Raw genomic sequence first — 19,531 nt, 5'->3', positions numbered from 1 at the left:
GGTATAATGAAGAAGACGCAAGAAGTCATGGCAGAATGGGAAAGCTTCTTTTCCAGGAGCGAGGAAGAGATTGCCTTGATGGAGTTCAACATTGAAAATGTGCCAAGTGTCTCCATCGGAGAACTGGAAGCTGTCGTTGGCAAATTCATTGCATACGCCATAAATGAATGAGATAATGGTCGTCCATTTTTGGACGAAAGTCTTTTGGTTGAATAGTAGTGGCATACTTATTGCTGAAGGAAGGTTGACTCGACGTGGGTCCAGTCAATGCATGTCATCATCAAATAGGGAATCTTCTTGCATGTCGCCTTCTCATTATAGTTTTATGATAGATTCTCCGTGCATGTCGCTGTCACTAGGAGAATGATGGGCATTTATGGTGGTGTCGGTTATATTCTGGGCATAATCAACATCATGGGGCACATTTAATGTGCTAGTGGGCGCTATTTTAGGCTCTTTTAAATTAATTGTACATGAGCATAATGGGTTATTAATTGCTGATTCCCACCTTGTTGCACCTTGAGTGGGGAATCTTTAGGGCAAACTCTAATTAGGGTTTTGCATTTAATCATGGCTTGAGGCCTATGTAAGGGGGTGACTCCTTCATTTGTAAAGGAGGAGAGACTATTGTCAGAGATTGTTGCTAAGAGTTTTTGAAGCAAACACTTAATAGATTGTTCAATTGTTGGTGTGTCCTTGTGTTGTTTCGGAGCTCGCATGGTCTCATTCTCTTCATATATTAGATTTGCTTTCATGTTGTTAGATGAACTGGATTTGATAGGATCGCTTGTTGCAAAAATGTGTGCTCATACTTTTGGTGTGCAGCTGATTGTTGCATACCGTGCAAAGTTAGCCCAAGCCTCCGTTATATGTGTATGTTTAACTTCGATTATCAGAAGAGATTGTTCGATTTGATGGTTTCTCTTGATGATTTGAAAATCTTTAACACACCCTCTGAAGATTGCACCGCCTTCGTGTAGTTGTGCGTTGCTAGCAAAACGAAGCGTGGTTGGATTTTGCGCAAGTTATCTCGTCTCTTTGTTCATAGGGTTAGATTACTTTTAGTCTAGTTTTCCTCTGCCCTACTCCTATTTACTTTCTGCATAATTCAAAATCCAAAAGATCCAAAACTAGAGCTTTCATTGCAAATCATCCGTACAAAAATCCTTGAGCTTGCATAAGTTTTCTTCAACATACGTAAGGCCCCCTTGGGTTATCAGCAAACCCATCAAACAACTGAGTCACGTCCATGCACTGAAGGAACCTTGGAATTAGTCCTTTGAACTTTAAGCAATCCTAGCAAACGGACTAATCTTGATCAAGAGAGGATAAGGTGACCGTTGGTGACTTTATTCTGTGTTAGACGCGGTCATAAAAAACACGTCAACAGGGTGTAAAGAGGACTATGAGATGCAAGCAATGGTATGGCAGAAGAAGAGAAATGAGAGCAATAAGGTATATCTCAAACCCAATTCCGATTTGGGTAGTTAATGTGCCAACAAGCCTTGCCAATAGAAAGCATTAATTAAAGCATTCTTTAATGTGTATATGCTTACCATTTTCTATTGAACTCTTTCCGTTTTGACCGTCTCAGTCCTTGTATTATCACAGCTAAATATAATCAGAATGCACCATGTGAAAAAAACTCTAAAGAATATTTAACTTTCTGATAATATAGTTTCAGTATTATCCAGTCCAAAAACCTTTTTGAGTTCAGCAGAAAACGGTTCCATTTTGGCATTAGATCATTTTCAGTTCTAAGCAGAAAATGTTTCTTTTGGCTTAATGTCTTTTCACATCTTATATTGAATTGAAAGAACTAAATGCAAAATGCAAATTTATTATAAAAAAAATCCTCCCCACAAAATGTTTTTGCAATAACCATTACATGGGGAGCCTTGTACATAGTCCTACTAAACATGATAGCCACAGGGAATACCAAACTTTAAGCAAGCATATGGAAGGCATTTGCTTTAAAGAAAATCAGTAAAAAGATATGTCTTATATTCATGAACCAAATGAGCCAGTAATATTGGAATCCATTTTAAAGTCATATGCAAGGAGATCAACATTCTAATACCTGCAATTCAATTGCTTGTTCATCATCTAGAGACCCTTCACTCTCCCTAGGGTGCTCCAGTGATTGATCCAAATCTGTCTGAGCTGATTCACAATTTGAGTGTGCATCAAAGAATTCATCAACTGCATCACTAAATTGAAGGAATGAGGATGTTGTTTCCTTTGTTTGATATAATGAGCCAATAAATTCCCTTGAAGAAACGTGAGAACTGCATTCTGGTGCTGGGAAAAGCGCTCTTTTCTCTTCAGTGTTTTCATTGTTTGTTGATGCGTTTCCCATTGCTAACTCCCTAGACAATAGCCCCGGAGACAGATAATGAACTGGCTTAGCCTTAAACATTTCTCTCATTGCTGTAAATGCATAGAGAAACATCATTTTTGTCATGATCTTATTTCATTTGAATTTTTCTCAATTGCAGCAGAACATTTTTCTTTAAATACCTGCTATGCGCCCTAGCATTCGGAGGGTAATTCTTCTTGTATAAGATGGTCGTAAATAAGATGCCCAATATTTCCAGTCTATGGCTAGCATGTGCTTAACAACTGCACGTGGATGTTGTTGGGGATGAGTCAACGGAGATATCACATATCCTCCACCTGCAAAAATACAGATTTTACCATCAATACCCTCTGCTAAATCCTTAAAAGTTAAAACAGTTTTTCTGCAAGTTTATACATTGGCTCTATCTTGATTCCATTTTTTCATCAAAAGCATAGTCACTTTACTTTTTAGGCGGGCACGCACAAAACCCCGAGAAGGAGGACATTTCGGATGCGTCACAGAATGATAAAGAATTACTGCACCCAAAATGTAGCTACTTTAGATAAACGCTAAAAGGTCACAACAAATTGAAGTTCTTCACTGTTAACTGAACGCAAGAAAATCACCATATGAGCCATCATCCTCTCTCCTCCAGTAACGGTGAAGAACCAAATCTCTTGGTGTCAGCCCCCTGTTATAACAAATATAAATACTTCAGATTAGCATATATAAGGACAACTTAAGCAGGATGACTATTTTCCTTTGGTATCATTGAATAATTACAAAGAATGTATAGCTTACCAAGGCTGCCAGCTACTCTGCAACAGTTTGTGGACTATGTCTACGTGACCATCCAAGTGATCAATAACCTGACCCTGTAGATAACAAAAGTCCCACCTGCAATACTGCTTTACCTAAGTTCAAATCTAGGAGTTATATACAATTCAACAGAACAGTTAACACGCTGTCCCAAAAGTAATGAACTGGGTAGTTGGATATTACTCTGATCTTGATGGTTCGAGAGACATAACAGTCTTAAATACAGATTCACAGGTTGCATCCACAACACCCACTGCCATCACAGCTGGATGATTATCCCAATGCTGTGTAGATTACAAGAGTTAAGAAATTGAACTGTAATTTTCTGAATTTAATCACCTAGAAGAAAGGGCATATACCTTGCTCCTAAATTCTCCATCACTTGCCTCTTTGAATAATCGCAATCCTGCATCAAAAAACTTCTCCTTATCAGAAGAAACAGAAGCAAATCAATTAGCTAAAGGTAAGCAATGGTGAGAATAAATTGATTTGTGTTACCATTCTCACAACCAAAAAATTTCCATGGTGAAGGTGCAATGACATCAGCTGTTGTCTGCATTGTAGGCAGCCACCAGTCCGGCGAATCTACATATGGTGAAGGGAAAAAAAATATAGATAGAAATTTTGAGTAAGAGCGAGCAATATCTCCAAAAGAAAATTCAACTGGTTCTAAGAAAGAAGGAAGCCATCAACATGTATGACTAATATATCAGTTACAAAGCCAATGATAGAAGTCTACATATAACAACGGTGAGTATCTTAGAAAACGTTTAAGTGAAAATATTGATAGGAGGTAGAAATTCGATTCTCTTGGTAAAAATAACAGCAAAATTAAAACATAAAGGCATAAAAAAATCTCACGCATTCTTGATGAGAAAGAACTCAAAATCAGAAAGTATAAAAAAAAACATTTTTACACACCACAGCTGATTCTGCAGAACGAAGACAATCTTCTGCTTCCAGGTCTGTCAAAACAGAAATATGAGATTATTCGGTAATCAAATAAGAACCATGAAAAAATTAATTGGAAAAACAAAAAATATAGGTCCAAAGCTTATAATTTATCAATGACGAAATCCATGATCTGAAATTAAAATCCAACCCACCAATGGCTATAATCTTTAAGTATTCCAATCCAGCTCTCGCTCGCCATGCATACAGCAGGAAACTAAATATAGAAAGAACAAATTTTGTATATAATCTCATGCAATTCTAGAATCTAATGTGACCATGACTAATAGACTTATTAGTTTGCCAACTTTGCTTCATTTCCAGTTTATCATTCTCAAACCTATTTATAGATTCCCTATTATTTCATTGAGGATCTCGAATTTGAGGCACTTGATGATGTTTAAAATAAGATATGATAAAACATTCTAACCTTCACAAAGATTTTGCAAGGAATTCTAAGGAACTTGCTTTAGAACTTTCGATGATTAAGGGCTCTCAATTCTAGCAAAGTACGAAACAAGTGAATACACAACATCCTTTAAAATTTGCATTTCTTGTTTTACTTGTAGAATCGTGAGCTCACTAGTGGCATGTTTTGGTACCTGTTTCAAAAAAAAACATTATGTTGTTTTCGTATTTCTTGTATGTGACAATAAATTCTCTCCCTATAATCTGGTTAATGTAAGTTGTAATGAGAACTTGTCACAAGATGCATACCGTATAAAAAATATCTAATCTCCAATGCTCTACCTACATAATCGGAACAGCTAGACTTCTCTTGGAAGATATTTCAGGAAGCTTGATGTGCCCATTTACCTTACCAGTCAAGAAATGGATGAAATTTTAAATGATTTGATAAGAAAATTCTTTTGATTGACCCAAATTAGGTGTGCATGATGACAAATATGGGATGTATATATAAGAGTCATTTCTCTTCACCATCTGTCGTAGAAAGGTGAGGTAATGAACACCATTCATTAGACTCTTTCATTTTTGGGTTTTAATCAGTGTTCCACTGGGATGCGTCCCCCCTGAAAATGCAATCGTTTTCGAGACGGGGACGTCCCTAAAACATGGGGACACCTAGGGAACGTCCTTCCGCCGTCCCTCCACCGCCACCATGTTTCCTCTGCCATCTCCAAGACGTTTCCTCACTAGAGGGATGTTTCTCAGAAGTTTCTTGTGTTAGAAACGCCAAAGGGGACTCCTAGACGTCCCTCAACCTTGGAGGGGACTTGAAAACTGACTTACAATTTTGTAAGACTGATCGGTATGGTTGAGTCTATCTCAGGCTGTTTGGCATTGTTTGGGGGCGAACATGGTTGCATAGAGTGAGTTTTATGAGGCTTTAAGGGGTTGTTTGGACCTACAATGGTGATGTTTCAGACCTGCAACATATTTTCCAGTTGTAGCAGACCTGCATTATTGTATGCAGTGATTCAAATCAAAATGTGTGTTCCGTACCTATAGTGATCATCAGCTGCCTTTTCAAGGTATTTTCCTTTATTGTTTTCTAGTTTCATGCAATTTGGGCAATCTAGAAAGTGTCTTTTCAATGTGCTGCCCTGTACAAACATTTGTATTAGCTTGTAATCATTATCAGTACTTAATAGCGGAGATAAGCATTGCTTCAGTTTGTATGGTTCTTATGCTTGTTAAAAAATAAAAGATTGTCTAGGGTGGTCATTACACATATAAAGGCGTTTTTCATGATCACAAAATTGAAATAGATTTATGCTATTATTTCTATACCTTGAGCTGAAATGATAGGGGTAAGTTAATTAGAGCTTTTACTATCTTTAGGGTTGGATCCTTTTAAGATACTCAAACACAATCTTTCTAGTTTCTACTTATAACTTATTGTTCAAAGTTCATTGCAATTATTGCAATATTGGTAAGTTAATTAGAGCTTTTACTATCTTTAGGGTTAGATCCTTTTAAGATACTCAAACACAATCTTTCTAGTTTCTACTTATAACTTATTGTTCAAAGTTCATTGCAATTATTGCAATGTGTTTACTTATTCCTTAAACAGTTATACAATATACATATTTTAAAAATAATTTTTCAAGTACTATATGTCAGCACCGCTCCCTTGCCACCCCCTACCATCATCCCCTCGCCGTCCCCCCGATGTTTCCAAACTTAGGTCTCAAGTACCCCGGTCCCCAAAACACGTTTTTCCATCCCCCAAGGAAACATACCCAAACCCTGTGGAACTATGTTTGTAAGTTGAATTTCAGCTTCTATTTATTTCTCCTCCTGGTATTTATATTGGTTATACATTTCAGTTCCATTGACCGATTTTGATCATTTGTGGACATTAATATAATTGCTTTCTATATAGAGATGTTCACTGAAGAGAACCAATTTAACCAATTTTCTTGGTTTCTATACACCACAATTCATGTCAAGGAAAAAGACTTCTTTACTCAAGTACTTTCCATCCAATCTAGTAAATCACCTCAACTCCATGCAAACCTAAAGCATAAAATATAGCTGCCCCCAAGTCCAATTCATAGAGAAGACTATTTATATTCCAAAATAACCAGAGACAACATACCAGACTTTTTATATTCTTGAATGTTGGAATTAGAAGCATTATAATGACATATACAAGGAGAGGACCTCTTAACCTAGGCTTGTTTTCATTCTTATAATAAGTTGCCATGAAATATTTCCACTGACAAATGTGGTTATCCACTTGGATATTGAAACTATTCTAGTAAAAAATGTATTAAATCAGGTACCTACTCCTTGACTTACGAGACTATATAAAACAATTGATTGGTTAGCATGGATGCATTCTTACCAAAATAAGGGTATATTTATATAATGATCAAGTTACAATGTTCAATGGTCATAGAAAAACCCACTTTTAGGAAAGGTAGATTAAAATCATCATTAAGCCTCTGACAGGATATAAAACTAAGAGTCATTGCTACTTGTTCCCATATGGAAAGTAGTTCATTTAGAGCTGCATAAGCTTCTTCATAACACCAAATGTGGATTGGAAGCATTCTTAGTGTCTCAAAGCAGCCCTCACAAAATAAAAGATAGCACACCTAAAAGCATGAGGCTCCATAGTGTTCCTTAATTGGAATGTTATCTATTAACAAAAAAAATCCTCCATTTAAACCTTGCGTCTTTCTTGAACTCAATACAATCACATACACTAAAAAAAGAAAACAGACAATTATCATTTGTGAATTCATGTAGAGAGCACTAAAATAATAGTGCATATAAATGCAAAATAAAACTTGGACATAATTATCACAGCATCTATAAATGTTGTCTAAACTAATGGTCTGCAAGGATATGACTCTAGTTAAGAGGAAATTCTGTGATGAGCATAGACCAAGATAAACATGTCTAAGACGTATAGATATGATGTATTCTTTGGAATAACTTTTTACTAACAATGTAATACTTAACCATTGACCTGATTTGTAAAACTATGTATAACTTATGCAATGCATGGATTATTCATTGCTTGGGCCATCAAATTTCATTTTTGATGTGAACATGAGCCATAAACAATACATGAAACATATACATGTCGGTTTTGTTGCATCATCTTTTTCCTCCTTTGAAAAACTATAACTTATGGGATTCATGCATTACTCATCATTTAAACTTTAGGTAAATAAACGAACTATTATTTACAATTTTCTTTTTCTTGTGAACATCAAGCATGAGCCATGTCAGGGTGGAGGGTGGGTGAAGGGGTGTTGAGAAGACTATATTGGGTGTAATAGTTGATTGAAATTATTTTGACGTTTAGGTGACACCTTTACCATCTGAATTTAGCTTCACAAAACCTATATATCTCCAATTCAATATACTAAATATATAGAAAAAAGGAAGCATCCATTCACATGAACAAATAGATAAATACAAATATAAAATAAATGAATCATAATTAGAACAATTTTAAGGTTTATCTGAAACAACAGTATGAAAACCTATAAAATAGTTAAGAGACTCATATGACAAGCATAAACTAGGATAAACCTCTCTAAAATTTGTTTACATATTAGGCAGTCCTCATTTACTAACTGCATGCATTCTTCTACACAAATTTATACTTGATATGCATTACTAAACATGAAAAGATATTTTAAATGCAATTACATTTCTGTTGTGAAAATGAGGCATGAGCTACACATGAAAATTGACATTTAGACTACAGCAATTTTAACGCGACTATCATGTTCTGAGTGGCAAACAACACTTTCTAGTTCATTTTTTTTTATTGTAATTTGAATAGTGAGTAAATTTCAAACATCACAAGTCTCTATATTGAGTAGGCTTGTACTTGCGTATTTCAAAATCGGACATGGTCCAAAATTGGAAGACGCTTATATGCATTTCCCTCAAGATGTTTTGAGAAGTGTCTTACATAGGTATAATATTTGTTTTCCAAAGGTGCATGAATTCAAATTGTACACCTTATACTAGCAATTTGATGTGGTTATATGTAATGCACCCATGTTGACATTTTACATGGACAGTTTACAATATATTTAGGTGGTCACTTGAAAAATTCAATCAACTTTAAAAATATATGCTTTTATCTGGACTGTTTAAGAAGCACTTGAGCTATATCACAATATCTGATAAGTTAGTCCTTGAAATGATTAGGTTCTTTCATTGGACATAATATCCTTCCAAGAATTAATTGTTTTAGCCACTCCACAACAATAGCAGTGATGATGAACCATGGAAGAAACTATTCAATTAAAATCTCTCAACATTTGACATCAAATGGGAAAAACCCAAGGTTACCAGTAGATGGGGGTACTTGGAGATGCCAAAGACTAGTACTGGTATTGGTACGGCTAATTTTCAAAAATAGGAGAAGGGAATACTTGAAGATGCCAATTTTTTTTACGATAATTTAATAATTTTCAGAAAATATCATGACATAGAAAAGTGAAAACAATAACAGAGATAAAGTTTAACGTTAACTTTAAAATTGAACAAAAAGTGATATGAAAATTGCTTATACTATTGGTACCAGTTAAATGGTTTAGTGAAAGTAAAGTAATATAGGTATTGAGCACACTCAATATTGTCAGCCTAATAGTAAAGGCAGTTTCTTTTTAGACCATTACAATAATAGGAAATCAGTCATACAACTGTTTATGTCCCTCTCAAAAAGTCTACACTGTTAATAGATCTGATCACTATAACTTTACATGGATTTTTGTCATCCTGCGACATGATTTCCTTATTAGTTATTTCCTTATGACTTTTCTTGGTCACAAACTTTATTTATTTGCCTTCTACCATGTTTTGCTCTAATTTTTCTAGAGGGGGACGTCAATTTCTAGTCAGGGGACTTCACAGACAGCAAGAAACGGCAACCAAAAGCATCCTATGCATCAAGAAGTTTTCAGGTATGTCTCTGGTACCGAAGACGCATCTCTGTCTTTGAGATGCGTCTTAGGGGGTAGGAGACAGGTCTCCCTGTAACCATGGAAAAACCATTTGATTTTAGTCCTTTTGAGTACATTTTGTATAGAAATTTGAGATGGCTCATTGCCGAATGGGAAGCTTTAACTATATTCTTCACTACTTGCAGTGATATTACTAAAGTGGGTAGTTTTTCCAAAAGTAAAACTTGTATATTTTGGCATTCATATTTCCACATCTAACATAGACCAACATTATAGGTCAGCATTAAGCTAGACAATTTTATTGGAATCTTTAATCTCTAGTGCATTATTCAAATGCTAGTAGGTCCACAATTTATTTGTGTGAGATTATAAAAATTTTCTTGTTTCAAAAAGGAATAGTGTCTTTCATATGTTATGGAAGCAGCATACAAACTCAAAGAATTCAAACTAGATTCCAAATCTATACAAAAAAAGACATAAGTAAATTTGGAGAAATTTTCGAGAGATAGTCTTTATTGTTTTCAATATTAATAGGAAAATTAAATAAATTCTTAATTAATAAGCATTATACCAACAGCTGGAAGCCTTATATGCATGGAAGGTTTCATGATGCTTTGAGAAAATCATTTGATAACCTATTCACACCAATGCCAACAAAATTAAGCAAGGATTTCCAAGTATATCTCCTAAGAACCGAAATTCTTTACCCACAATTTCATTCTCAAAGGATGTAGCGCTTATTTACATTTTGAATGGAAGTCATGATGGCCTTTATTGTATTATTGGCCTAGACAACATTTCGTAACCCAAAGTTCATTCTTAGTTTTGTTTTCAAAATGACTAACCTTAAGAGAGAGTTTTATGGGGAGCTCTAGCATACACCTTAATGTATCTTTTGGAAAGGAGCTTGTTGATGCCGCATTGAAGGCCCTTGTTCTCAATTGTAGCAAAGAAGGCCTGCCTTGGGTGTAGGGATGAGTCTTTGTCTAGCTTATTACTTCAGTCCATAGATGGGTCGAAGGATAGAGCTAGTGAGGCACACAACAAGGTTTCAAGTGCAGGCTACATTGAGGGTTGATGCAAGAGCATCTATAGGGGTGTAGAGCAATCTTGCATCATCTAAAAAAATATTTTTATTTTAAACTTTAGTTAAGGTTAGGTGAATAAAAATAAATACAAGCATCTATGGGTTTCCATGTACCTAGTAAAGTGCCCAAGGGGGCATAGGGGGTTGAAACTATTTAATATTTGTGGCCTATGTGTAAAGGCAATTGTAATTTTCAAGGGGGCAGATATTTTTCTAACATTTATAATGCTAAAATCATTAAAATACCCTTCTTGATTTCTGAACAAGGGGAAGATTTGTGCACTCATTTTTATTGAATAGTTACATAAAAATGGGAAAAGACATCTTTTTAGGCACCCACTTTGGAAAATTGAAAAGACATCTCTAAGGAGCCTTCCTAGGGAAGTTGAAAGGTCATCTATTGGCTATGTATTGCTTTTTTTGATAGCCATGTGTTGTTCATCAAGAGGGGGAGTGGGATTTCCAAGGGACGCAAGAATGCTATAAAAGGGAGGCTTAGGCTAGAGGTTATCCATTCAGAGTTGAGTTCTCTTCTAAATGGAGTAGTAGCTAAGGGATGTAGAAGAATAGATTATAGCTCCATCTTGCGAAGTTGTAAAGCCTAAGTGGCTAATATTTCATAATTGATGGATTTGTAACTCATTTGATTTGGGAAATATAAGGCAAGTTATTTCTTTCGATTTTCTAAGTTATTCTCTTTGTTATGTCATGTATGAATATTGGTAGGATTAATCTCGGTGGAGTAACCCTTCATCTAGTCTAACAAAGCATGTGTTTGAGTAAGGGGAGTCCCTTACATCCCTTACATCAAGGGTTGTCATTCTGATCACTCTTATGCAGCACTGATAGGAGGAAGAGTAGGGTGTACTTATTTAATGCATTTGGATGGATAGGACCCCCATGAAAAAACAGTAAAAACAAGAAAACTCATCTAGTGAAGCTAGGGGAAGAAGTTAAAAAGAAAAAACCTATTCAAATCTAAAGCTTATATGCAGATTCAATAATATATGGCCAAGTTCGCAAGAGCTGAACCAACAGGTAACTCAAACTTGGAAACCCTTAATATCTAGTACAATAAAGATTCTCCCTTGAGGTTTTCTTATAGTTGTTTTTGCTTCCAAATATATAGAGATGAGATCTTGGAAAAGTATCCATCGATTTGGAGAGCAATGCCTCTTGGTATACACAAAACCATGGTTTGCAGATTTTAATCTTTTAAAAGAAACTTCCGACTTGTGTCAATTTGTGTAAAACTGCTTAATTTCCAACAGTAATGGATTCGGTTTGCTTTGGAAAGCATAGGAAAATCTTTGGGTAAATTTGTGTCCATCTATTCTACAATAGAAAAGATTAAGAATTCTCTTTGTATGAAAATTGGTAGAGATGGATTTTTTTAATGGGCTTGCAAGTAGAGATCTGGTTGACAGTAGATATTATGGAAGCAGCACCTACATTATGAAAAGTTGACCTTTAGACAAAGAAATTGTTTTGGCATTGGGCATTTGTCTACTTCATGTCAAGTGTAAGGGAATCCTTTGGGAAGGCATTTTGGTGGCATAATGTGGAGAAACAACACATTACTATGAATAACTCTCAGATCTTTGATCATTTGCCCTCTTCCACAGACAAGGATAGGTTGGCAATTTCATTAGCTCCTAAGAGTGATTTGATAGGTACAAAAGAGCCGAAGGTTGAGGAGCCGTCTATTCATTTATCATCTATTGAAGGAGCTGCAACTAAAAACCTTGATGTGTATTGAGAGAATCTCTCCAAATGTGCAAGGATAGTGCTTGGGTGCTTCTCAAAAGGTAAATAGGGAGGTTAATGCAAGAGAGCAGCAATTGCTAGAGTTTAATGTCTTGGGAAGGTTCTATATTTAATTTATTAGAGAAGTATGAATTGAAGAATTGTAAAGTGGAAGCCTACCTTGCAGATCAGGGATATTGTGATGCTAGTTTAGAAAAATTTATCCAAAGTTAGATGCTTGGAAGGCTGTATCCAACAAGATAGCAAAATATCAAAATAATTTGAGATTATAAGGTAAAATAAATTGCATATTTTTGCTATTATTCAACCTGATACTCTTTAGTCAGTTTAGTGCCCAATTACTTTGATTTTCACCTAGTTTGTTGTATCGATAATACCATAGTTTGCAAATCTGGCAAGTCACCACATACCCACCAATGTTTTGCTACCCCATGTATTTCCAATGTTTAATCACCAAGTTTATAGGTGAATTTTTCTGAGATTTTGAAAAGTACTCCCAACTACTCAGCAAGTCCAACCCTACAACTTGTCCCTCCCACCAAAAACATTAAGAAAACATTCAAAAATCATGGTTAATTTCCTTTTAAAAAATTATGAAAGTGGTTTTGAAGGTCTATATTTGGGCCTGAAAGCAAGGGTTATGTTCCTCAACCTTGCTTGTACCACATTTGGGAATAAATATCCCAAACATAATTCTTCAGGTTAGGGAACATTCAAATTTTATAACAGCAATGCATATCAAATACTACAAACACATCATTTGTTTCATGAAGCAATAGTTGCTATTTTTATAACAAAAAAATTAATTTAATGAGTTTAGAAACGAGGAAACCAAATTTTATGATAATGAAAATAATTTCTAGCATGGGGTGAAGATTCAATTGGATCAAGTGATTTTAGTTCCTTCTTATTCAACTAGGTACTTGTTTTCACTACATACCTTACTAAAGACAGTTGCAAAAAATATAATTCTAATAAGATATAAAATGCAAAAATAGTTGCAATACCAAGTAATAAAGGTTTCAAAATTGTTGGATAATCCTCTCAAACAATCTCAGCTATGTATCTCGTCACTCTTTGGATAGCATATGAACAAGAAGAAAGTAAGCCAATTTACCAAAATTGAAAAGCAACAATCCTTTAATAAACATTTGACTTGTGGAAAATACAAATATAGAGGCTCAATTTTGTGCATACAAGCTTACTTTGGTCATATCAGCAAGTTAATATGCATTTCCTTAATTAATATTTTTAAGTTCCAATATACTAGGTACATTAATTTCCTTTGAGTGTATCTAAGAAATTTCAATTCCAGCAATTTAAGATTGACTTCCATCCTTTACATAGGTTTGATCAAGAGAGAAAAAAAAAAATTGTAATCGAAAGCAATTTTTGTTATAGCTGAAGTTAATAAATAAAACAAATAAAGTAGAAAGAAATTAAATGAATATGATATTTCTTTGGCTTGGTATCTTATTAATTAAGATGCCACAATAATATAGGCAAACCGACCTAGCATAGGTGGGAACCTTATTAGCATAATATTCTTTATTATTGTTTAATGGTCAATTATGTAAATAAAATGTAATTTTAGATTCTTTCTATTTTACAATTGTTTCTTATTCAGAAACATCGTCCCCTTGTAATTTATTTAATGATCGTTTGATCATTTGTAAATACAATCAAATATTTTTACCAATTACATTTTGTAATATGGTATTAGAGCCCATTTAAATTTTTGTTTCGAAAATTTTGAATGAAATTTTTAGAATTTGAAACAAATTTTTCATTCTTTTTCTGAGAAAAATTCGAATTTCCAGATCGTGGGATCTTCGGGTCTGCATTTTTTCATGGCGGACATTTATTTTCTATAGTGTGCCATTTTTTTGCAACCCGACATGAGGCGATGCGGTTTCGCATCTTTTTGTTTGGCCTTGACCTCCTGTTTTTTTTCTGTGCACGATTTCTTCCTGTGCGACCTCCATCCCGCGATTTCTTGTTGCGATTTTTTTAGAAAGGGTTTAAAATTTCGGCACAACCTTTCAAACACGATTTTTTTGGGCATATTGTGGCGGGTTCTCTAGCGATTTTTTGCATTTGTTTTTGGTGATCTTCTGTGTGCACATGGCGAAATTTCCTTTAACTACAGCTCGCGATTTCTTTGCACACTCCCACAACGAAATCCTCTGTCTTTATGTTTGGCGGCAACGAAAAAATATTTTGATTTCATATTCCTTGTGGGTTTTTCGAGGGCTCTTTTGGGTCTTTGTCGGATTATTTTGGGTCAGTCAAAATTTTTTCTCGAAATTCATGCTAGTTGTACTTAACTTTTTTTAAGTATGTACCTACTTCTGCCTCTGTTTCAGATTTACGCTTTTTCAGATTTTCTCATTTTCTATGTTGTGGGAAGCATGCAAGGTGGCGTCATTGACCAAATAAATGTTGGAAGGCAGTAGAGATTTAACGGCAAAAATTATAACACCTGGAAGCAGCACATGCTGACTATTTTTTAATATCGCTGACTTGATGATCTTGTTTTGGGAAAAGAATCTCGTCCTTCCCCAGCCAGATCAGATCGGGACAAGTTTGATGACCAAAATTTGGAAGTCGTCATGCTTCTCAATCTCTCCATCACAAATGACGAATTACCTCAGATTCCTTCTAGCAAATTAGCATGAAAAATCTGGAAGCATCTGAAGGGGTTGCATGAGACATCCGACAAAAGCCGAGCACTCTTCCTAAAGAACCAGTTGTTCTCCATCATGATGGATGAACGAATGTCCTTACAAGAGCATCTTAAGAAGATTAAGGACATTCGAGATCAGCTCAAAGCTACTGGTCGAAAAATGGAGGAAGAGGATATGGTAGTCATTACCCTGAAAAGTCTGCCAAAATCCTCTGAGCACTTTATAGAAACTCTCAACATTACTTCAACGAATGTTGATCTGAAATTTCCAGAGTTGTTCACCAAACTTTTGTAGCAAGATTTTTGGAAACAACAGTTTGGTAGAAGTGCCATTTCGTCCTCCTCAGAACAAACCTTCGCAACCAAAACCTTTCACAAGGATAAAGGCAAATCTCAGTCATTGCAGTCATCTCAGCAGAAGGGCTCTAGCCAATCTCAAGAAGGTTCGAAGAAGAAAAAGGGTCAGTGCAATTATTGTCACAAATATGGCCATATGATCAAGGATTGTCACAATCGGATAGCTTCCGAACAATGGAAGTAGGGGGGTCTCAGCCTAAGCCAATGTTGTTGAGCACACAGAGCAAAAAGAGTCTTCCTTTTACGTCTTCATGGCTAAAACACCTGCAGACCATGTGAAATCTTCTGCCTGGTATATAGATTCTGGTGCTTCTCCGCATTTCACTCACAGGCGTGATTGGTTTACAAAATTCTCTCCCTATATTGATTCAGCCATATTTGGAGGAGGTGAAGAGTATACCATTGTCGGCAAGGGCAACGTTCAAATACAGTCTGGTGGGAGGAATCTCATATTCCTCAATGTATACTGCGTTCCTGGCATGGAACTAAACCTACTCTTAGTGAGTCAGATCATGTGACATTCTCCTCAGCTTGATGTGATATTTGGTGCTCACAAGTGTTCAATTGTTGATCGTGCGACACGCACTACTGTAGCTATTGGCATTGAGGATCATGGTCTTTACAGACTTGTGGATAAAGGTGATTCTCTTGAGCATGCCTTTGCAGCTAAATCATCCTCCATCACCAGTCTATGGCATCAACGATATGGTCACTTGAACATTCACTACCTTGCTTAGCTTGTTCGGGAAGATTTAGTACATGACCTACCTGAAATTCAAACTCAGAATCAACGAGTTTGTGAAGCTTGTCAAGCTGGGAAGTAGCACAGGACACCACTCAAGGATGGTGACTCATGGCGAGCATCTAAGGTACTACAGTTGGTCCACGCTGATGTATGTGGTCCAATGAATACTCCTATTACTGGGTGCAGTTATTTCTTACTTTTTGTTGATGATTTGAGTCGTAAAATGTGGGTGTACTTTCTTAGACAGAAATCAGATGTGTTTCTTGTAGTTCAGAAATTTAAGGCCTTGGTAGAAAAAGAGTCTGGTTGTTCTATTATTACTCTTAGGTTTGATAATGGGGGGAGTTTTGTTCTACTACTTTCCGTGATACACGTGACATAAAACATCAGTTAACCACACCATACACCCCTCAACAAAACAGTGTTGTAGAATGTCGCAATTGCACCATTACAGAAATGGCTATGTCTATATTGGAACACAAAAATGTTCCTAAGAAGTATTGGGCAGAAGCAGTGTTTACTACAGTCTATCTCCTTAATAGGTCTTCCACACATGCTATTAAGGGGAAGACTCTTGAGAAAGCCTGGACTGGTCGCAAACCCAAGATCAGTCATTTAAAAGTTTTTGGCTCTTTAGCATATGTATGGATTCCAGATGCCAAGCGCTCCAAGTTGGATTCCAAGAGTCAGAAGCTTATGTTTACAAGATACAGTGACCACCACAAGGCTTACTGGCTGATTGATGTAGACACTGATCGTCTTATCTTCAGTCATGATGTTGTCTTTGATGAAGAACGAGGACCATTTCAACTTTTCTTGTTTGAGCAAAATTCTGAGGATCAGCCTTTGAACTACTCTAATTGCTAATCATTATTCTATTCACTAACTATTCACTTATTTCTCTATTAACCTTTACAAATGAGAGATTGAGCCTTTTATAATGCTCTCAATACAATTCAATGGCTCAGATCAATTTGAAATCAATGGCTAGGATCTTATAATGAAAACCCTAATTAGGGTTTGTTACAACAAACTCAATTTGGGCCAATGAAATAATTACAATGCTTTAGCATAACCAATAGATAATAAGGGTAGGTGCCTCGAAGTTTGTGCCATCACGGGTGAGTCACATACATTGCATCTAGACATGTTGATGTGGAACTTCTTTGATTGGCGAGTGATGACTGGGATGCCACTTCAATTGCTTGTAGACTTGGAAGATTTGATACTCAACATTACAAGCTTGCTTGATGTTTGGTGTGATGGTGGGAAGCATTGAGGTAGTTGAGACATTCCTCCATCTTCGCTTGCTTTCTTTTGGGTGATTGTATGACTTCTCTATCGTGCTCCTTTGAGAGTTTGAGATTCCTCTTAGGCATTTTCTGCTTGTAAATGAAGCTTTCCCCTTTGCATGTTGGTGTAGATCTTACGATCTTTCTCCTTTTGCTTTGCAATCACCATCCTCTCTCATCTGCAAAACAAAACAAACATGATATCAAATACATAATATATAACCTTGATAGTTCTTCTAACTTGATATATCCCTTGATTTTATGTGTTTAGCTTGTTTGATAAGAGGATTTAGACAAAATTCGCCCTCATGAAGGAGTTATTGAAGTTGTTTTTTCGCTCCTAGAGAGGGACATTTGAAATTCACTCCAACACTGGATGTTCATGAAGTTACCCTTAGCTTTCCTTTGAACTCAGTTTCATTAATTTATCTTCATTCTATGGGTTCCAACGTTGAGCTTTTCCACCATTTATTGATGTATACATGACGAACTGTCCTTAAGGAATGTTACTAGAACAAATTCACTCCTCTTGCTTAGTTTAAGAAGTTCGTTTTCAACTCAAAATCACTATTTCTTTGCATATGAAGTTCACTCTTGGAGATCATCACATGAAATTCTCTCTCAAACTCATTCTCATGAAGTTCACTTTCCATTCACAAGACATAAAGTTCGCTCATATACCTCCAAACATGAAGTTCGCTCATATACCTCAATTTGTGAAGTTTTCTCATGTACTCCAGTTTGTGAAGTTCTTTCATATATCTTGATTGCTGAAGTTCGCTCATGTAGGCTGATTCCTGAAGTTCGCTCATGTAGGCTACTTCCTGAAGTTTGCTCATGTACCTTAATTTGTGAAGTTCGCTCATGTACTCCAATTTGTGAAGTTCGCTCATGGGTGCTTGAAGATGAAGTTTGCTCCAAATTGAATCAACTCAAGGTAAATGCTCTCAAATCTCCTTCACTCCTCTACTTCCAACATGAATTTCGCTCTCCTCCTTCAAATCATGAAGTTGGCTCATACGCTTGAGTTCATGAAGTTTGCTCATATGCTTGAGTTTATGAAGTTCGCTCATCTCCTCCAATTCATGAAGTTCACTCTTATACCTCAATTCATGAAGGTGAATTTTGCTCATGTAGGCTTGAAGGTGAAGTGAAAACCAAAATGAACCCTTTCTTCATTACCTTAGGTTTCTCAAGTTTTCATTCACAATACCATGTCAAACTTTCACTATGAAGGCCTAAAATGCAAAATTCACTCCTATCAAATGAGCTCATGAGGTAAACTTTGCTCCAAAGAAGAGGTGATCTCAAATCAAAACCATGCTTACTATATTCATTCAAAGGCTCTAATTCACATTCAAACAAGGCTCTTAGGGAAATTCTCTCCAAGGGTGATGGTAAATGAAGTACGCTCTCGAGGGTAGTGAATGCTCTAACTCACCTTTTATCTCTTTCGGTCTCTCTCTCAACTTTGATGCATCGTGCAATATTCATCATGTAGCCCTAGGATGAGCTTTGCTTTGTAGGAGAAGTGCAAGAAGTTCGCTACATAAGGGGTGCACATGAAGTGAAGTTTGCTCCTCAAGAGGAGCACTTGAAGTAACCTTCTAATTAGCAATCCTTCTTCACTCATGATTGCCTCTCATGATATCTAAACTTTACAAACTCACTCACTTCACACTTCACACAAGGCTATCCATTTGACTCTTGGCTTCTTGACCACCTATACCCCTCTAATGCAAAGGCTAATAGTTAAGGACTCTAACACTATCCTCGAAAGCAAGAAAAAAAAAGTGGGGGTCCCCATTTGCAATGGGGTGATGTATGAATACCTCACAATAGGCCCGTCAAGGATTGAGCCTCAAGCCAAACCACTAGCTAATGTCAAAAATTGACGAGCCAGTAAAACAAAGGTCAAAACCTGAATGAAAGAAAATTTCGATGAGGGGTCAGGGAAATGGATTGGAATTGAGAATCTAGAGAAAGTGATAATGCATGCCAAAATGGTAGTAGGGTAAGAGGTTTAGTGATAGCCCAATTAGTGCCAGACTTAATCATTTTGCAAGGTTTTAAGCAATATTTTA

General features: G+C 36.1%; 1 protein-coding gene across 5 annotated transcripts in view; it reads right to left on the bottom strand.

Annotated features, from left to right (window-relative positions):
• The window catches only part of LOC131066069 (protein ENHANCED DISEASE RESISTANCE 2), a 65,007-nt gene that overhangs the window by 9,513 nt on the left and 35,963 nt on the right, over window positions 1-19,531 (bottom strand). For all 5 annotated transcript variants that reach the window (XM_058000744.2, XM_058000743.2, XM_059214064.1 and 2 more), the window contains 9 exons: window positions 4,082-4,125; window positions 3,659-3,745; window positions 3,520-3,566; window positions 3,344-3,444; window positions 3,143-3,238; window positions 2,968-3,032; window positions 2,806-2,877; window positions 2,521-2,676; window positions 2,081-2,430 (listed from right to left, as the gene is read on the bottom strand). In XM_058000744.2, the coding sequence (XP_057856727.1) occupies window positions 2,081-2,430; window positions 2,521-2,676; window positions 2,806-2,877; window positions 2,968-3,032; window positions 3,143-3,238; window positions 3,344-3,444; window positions 3,520-3,566; window positions 3,659-3,745; window positions 4,082-4,125 (1,018 nt within the window). The remainder of the gene's footprint in view (window positions 1-2,080; window positions 2,431-2,520; window positions 2,677-2,805; window positions 2,878-2,967; window positions 3,033-3,142; window positions 3,239-3,343; window positions 3,445-3,519; window positions 3,567-3,658; window positions 3,746-4,081; window positions 4,126-19,531) is intronic.

Source organism: Cryptomeria japonica, chromosome 11 (assembly GCF_030272615.1).
Source record: "Cryptomeria japonica chromosome 11, Sugi_1.0, whole genome shotgun sequence".
Taxonomy (NCBI): Eukaryota; Viridiplantae; Streptophyta; class Pinopsida; order Cupressales; family Cupressaceae; genus Cryptomeria; species Cryptomeria japonica.
Note: the sequence above shows the minus strand (reverse complement) of the source record. Positions and strands in the feature narration are given on the sequence as shown.